Genomic DNA, 4,727 nt, shown 5'->3' with positions numbered 1-4,727 from the left:
CTGCAGAGAAAGAGGAAGGCAGAGTTTAGCAGGAGAGATGGCAGCACCAGGGCCTGTGAGGATGGGGCACCGGCACAGCGAGCAGCAACCTGGCGAGACCCCAGAAAAGCTCTTGCTGCAGAGCCAAGGTAGCTCCGCTCACAGCAGAGGCTGTGCTAGGCGCGCTTTGAGGCTGAGCCCAAGCCTGAGTGGGGCTGTGGGCAAGCCTGGAGCCACCATCGCTGTCCCCTCCACCTGCCCGGGTTCAGCAGCATTTGGGAAGGTGTTAAGCTGGAGCTGCTCTGCCCTGCAGAGCCCTCAGGACGAGCTGCCCCCTGCTCCTCCCCTTCTCTCTCAGTTAAAGCAGTGGTGGATATAAGAGATGAGCTGGAAAAGGCTGCTGCATATGGGATGTTCTCCTACCTTGCTTTCCAATAGGCTGAAGCTGGGGCTGCCAAGGAGGACCAGGGCTGGAGAAGCTGCTCCAGCCCCCCCAGGCTGGGCTTGAGCCAGTCCCACATGTGGGAGCACCCCGAGATCACCTGGCACCCACACTGTGATGCTATGGGGAAGCAGAGGGTTACAGCTCCCTATGCCCCATCTGCCAAGGAACACCTGGGCAAGAGCAGACCTTGCAGCTCTGTGAAGTGCTGGCTGGGAAACCTTTGGAGAGGGAGAGTGCAGGGAGAGGAAGGGTGCCCGGACAAGCTGGCTGTGCAGGAGGGGCTCTGTAGGGCCACGAGGCTGAACTCAGCCCAGCTCCCAGCAAGCCAGCCTTGTCCACCCCAGGAAGCAGCATCATCCCACAGCCAGAGCCATGAGCAGCTGCGCTGAGCGGGGCTTTTACCTACCTGGGGCATCCCCAGTGCTGTCCTGCTGCTGCCAGCACTTGCTAGCTACAGCTATTGCCACACACAGCATCTGCAAACATGCAGCCCGGGCTGGGATGGGGGACAAGGGCTGCTCTGCAGGGTGCTGTGACACAGGGAGCACCCTCACCTGCCCCAGGGAGGGTCCCTCTGTCCCCTCCCAGCAGGACAGGCAGGAGGTAACTCCCAAGGTGGGCATGCAGCCATAGGGGTACCGCTGGCTGCCTGTGGTGCACAGCCACCCTGGGCCGCCTGGAGCCATCACGTCCAAACCTGCCAAGGGGACCACAGAGCACCCCTGTAGCCCCCTGCCCTCCCTCCAGCCTCACACACCCCCGCCTCTCCTGCCTGCAGCCCTTCCCTGCCTAGTCAGCCCCAGCCCAGCCTCTGCAGCCAGCCTTCCCCGGGGAGCTGCACAAACCCTCTCCTTCTGGCATCGGAGGCAACGGCCATGTGCCTGCAGCAGTGAGCCCCGCTCGGCCCTGGCACTGCCACGGCACGCCGGCTCCAATGGCCAGGCCACCAGCAGGTCTCCCCCATGGGTCACAGCCTTGCCATCCCGAGTCAGGGGTGCAGGTGAAATGATAGCAAGACAAACATGAACATGGGGTTAAGCCATGTTAGGAGCAGCTGTGGTTACTGGCTACCTCTGCCGGGACCCAAGCAGCTTTGGGATGTCCCCAGCCACCTCCCACAGGGCAAGAAGAGTAGTCTCAGTCCCCCAGGAAGGGTATTCACTGCCTCCCTTGGCCCCTCTCCCCTGCCATCTTTCACCTCTCTAAGTGTGCTCTGCTTTCCTCAAAAGATAAATGGCTTTTGCTTAAAAATAGGGTAATTAATTTCCCACCTAATTAATACAGATTCTGAGATCACTTTTCCCCCCAGAATGCCAAAATAGATTCTCAGGACTGGAGGGAGAGGAAAGGTTGCTTTGATGAGTCACCAGGGGTTATCATTTAACTATTTTTGTTCTGGCAGAGAAGAGCCATTGGGACAGGAGCCCACAGCTCTGGCAGCCATGGGAAAAACAGCTCACAGATCAAAGAGAACCAGGGAAGGGCCCTCCTGGGCTCTGCAATGCTGGCGAGGGGGGGTCTTGGTTCCTGGGGGTAATCCTCCATCCCTGCCCTGGGGCCACAGCTGGGGTTGGGACAAGGAGGCTCCCAAGATCAATCTCCAGGGCAGCCTACAAGCAAAAGAAGCTGCTCAAGAAACTTGACATTAGCATGGATCTGCTCTGTCCCCACGGGAGAGGGCTGGGGATGGCGATGCAGCGACTAGGTGTTGGTGGGACAGCAGATGCCGGAGACCTACAACCAAAGAGGCTGGTTATGGGGGGCAGGGGAAGCAGCGGGAGCAGGAGGAGCAGCTCAGCATCCCTGGGGGAAGCGCAGCCCCAGCGGGCTGCCCGGCGTGGCAGCAGTGTGAGGAGCCGTGCAGATGAAGCATGGTTAGACCAGGAGCTCCCGCCACCGGGACGGGGAGAAGCGGTGACCGAGGGAAGGAACAGGTTTGGCCGGGTGCAGGGGGAAGCAGAGCAGTGGCACCATCCCCACGCAGCCCCACGGCCATCACCCGCTGCCCAGCGCCAGCACACCCAGGGCTCGGCCCCCCGAGACCATCAACTTACTAACTACGGGCAGGGGCACCTCAAAACCTGGCCACTTCAACATCAGGGCTGCAAGGGAAAGAGAAGGCAGGTTGGAGGACACTGGGACATGCTCCGACCCCTTGATGGGAACAGAAGGTGTTGGTTAAGGAGAGGAACCGGGCTACGAGCCGGCAGCCGCCCCAGCAAGAGAGCCCACAGAGCCCACTGGCTGCACCACACGCAGCACCTCTGGGCAGAGGAAACAGGAGGAAAAAAGAAGAAAAAGGAGGAAAAGTCATGTTTATTGAGTTGCTGGTGCTGCCCGCCGGCTCCCTGTGAGGAGGGGAAGGAAGGGCATGGCCAGCCGGCGCGCCGGGAGCCACCTGCAGAGAGGAGAGGCCAGGCATGACGGGGGCTACGGAAGGGAGGGGGGCAGCTTCCTTCCCCCCGCCCCGACCATCACCGCTTTCCCACTGCCGCCGGGCCGGGAAAGTGCAGCCACAGCCTCAGCATGCAGCGAGCAGCAGCATCTCCTTGAGATGCACAGGGAGAAGGGGACCTGGCCCTTAAACAGTTTTAGCTGCTCCCGCTCAGCAAAGCTGTTTAAAGCCTGAAGGGGCCAAGCACAGGCAGGTGGCACCCAAGGTCTCCCATGGTCACCTGCTGCCAACGGGATGGAGAAGGAGGTAGAGAAAAAAAAAAAACCAACAAAAAAGGCATGGCAATGTGCAATGGGCAATGCAGGCGGTGATGGGCAGCACACAGGCACGGCAGCCGAAAAAGACACCAAGGCCCAGCTCAATGCAATAAATAAAACTTTTATTCAAACAATAACTCAGTACAGGGCACATTTCTCTCTGGCTTTTAAAAAAGGTTTTTCAACGCTTTACAATCTCCATACAGGCTTTGCTAGGCTGGGTTTTTTTCCCCCCTCTACATTCAGTCATTCAGCATGAAATATCCTGGGTTAAAAATCTTTAGCAAAATTAGGACATTGATGCAGGAGGGTCTTGTTACAATATGCCCATAGGCAAGTATATAAAACAAAAACTTGTCCGTGTGTGTATCTGTATTGCCAGCAATGTCCTAGTAAACAGGCAATGTAAGAGGTTTTAAAAATCACATCAGAAAAAGAAAGCGTGTGCAGCTTTGCGGTGGAGACGGCCACGGGCACTGGAAGGGCTATGGCCGGGCTCAGCTGCGGGAGCAGGACCCCGAGTGCCGACCCGGCGCTGGGGTGGGAGACCCCCAGCCACTGCCGAGCCCCCCGGCACAGCGGGGGGCTGCCTCGCTCAAGCCTGGTTTTGGGATGCGAGCACGTCCTCTGACAGCTCCGCACCAGCCCCCAGCGCTAACGTGAGGTAACAATACCTTGCTACAAAAAATATATATATATTTATAAAACAACCAGGAGTAACCCTTCCGGGGGGGCTGCTGGCTGCGCCCCATGGCCAGCAGGACCCCAGCCGAGAAGCAGCCCTTTCCCTGTGGTGGGAGCTCTGCACTATCCGCTTCTCCCAAAGCCACCGCGGTGGGCGGTTGGATGGAAGCGGATCAGGCTGAGGGGGAGGCACGGGGCTGCTGCCCCCCACGGGAACGGCATCCCGGGCGCGGGCATCCCGGATGCTCGGTAACAGTACGGACACCAGAGGCCATGCATATTTGTTCCAGTCTGGGAGGTTTTGTCCAGGCTCGTGCGAGGCGGCTGGCGCGCAGCCCCACAGGAGGAATAGTGCATCGCTAACATTCACACAGCAGTACAAAAACTGGGTCCCACTAAAGTGTAAACTGCATCCAGGCTGCTTCAAAGCAAGCACAGACCGATCGGCAGTTTCTGCTCTGAAAAGGCTTCAGAAACAAGGGCACTGTGAACACCAGGGAGGGGTGGGGAAGCACCATGGTTTCCTTGAAGATCACAAGAGTTTAAAATCCAAAAGAAGTAGAGAAAGAGAAATGAAGGGGAAAGAAAAGAGGGGAAAGAAGCAGAAAGCTCTTCCAAGCAGCAAGGGGCCGCCGCTAGCCAAGGTGTCCTCACACCGTTGATACCAAACTGCCACTGCCGCTGCGGAACAAAGCACAGGAGACTGCCAGAATGGCCAGGACTGCCAGCGCGTGCCACGAGGCAGCACCGTGCCCAGGAGCCCAGCTCCCCGGCACGGCACCACAGGGACCGGCACAGCACCCCCAGAGCGGAGGCGGGCGGCGAGCTCAACGCCTGCCCATCACCGCTTTGCTCGCAGACCGTGCCGGTGGGTTTGGGGTTTAACCCCAAGAGCAAAATGGGGCAA

At 58.9% G+C, this 4,727-nt stretch overlaps 1 protein-coding gene across 8 annotated transcripts in view; it reads right to left on the bottom strand.

The window, feature by feature from the left end:
• BAIAP2 (BAR/IMD domain containing adaptor protein 2) overlaps positions 1 to 4,727 on the bottom strand; it is a 50,831-nt gene that overhangs the window by 2,181 nt on the left and 43,923 nt on the right. For 2 of the 8 annotated variants that reach the window (XM_075111642.1, XM_075111645.1), the window contains exon 14: positions 2,479 to 2,526. The exons of 3 other annotated variants lie outside the window; for them this stretch is intronic. In XM_075111642.1, coding sequence (XP_074967743.1) covers positions 2,499 to 2,526 — 28 coding nt within the window. In that variant the 3' untranslated portion in view covers positions 2,479 to 2,498. Of the gene's footprint in view, positions 1 to 2,478; positions 2,560 to 3,237; positions 4,502 to 4,727 lie in introns of those variants that run through there. 3 more of the 8 variants (XM_075111641.1, XM_075111644.1, XM_075111648.1) reach the window with 2 other exon arrangements.

This window comes from Phalacrocorax aristotelis, chromosome 16 (assembly GCF_949628215.1).
Source record: "Phalacrocorax aristotelis chromosome 16, bGulAri2.1, whole genome shotgun sequence".
Lineage (NCBI taxonomy): Eukaryota > Metazoa > Chordata > Aves > Suliformes > Phalacrocoracidae > Phalacrocorax > Phalacrocorax aristotelis.
Note: the sequence above shows the minus strand (reverse complement) of the source record. Positions and strands in the feature narration are given on the sequence as shown.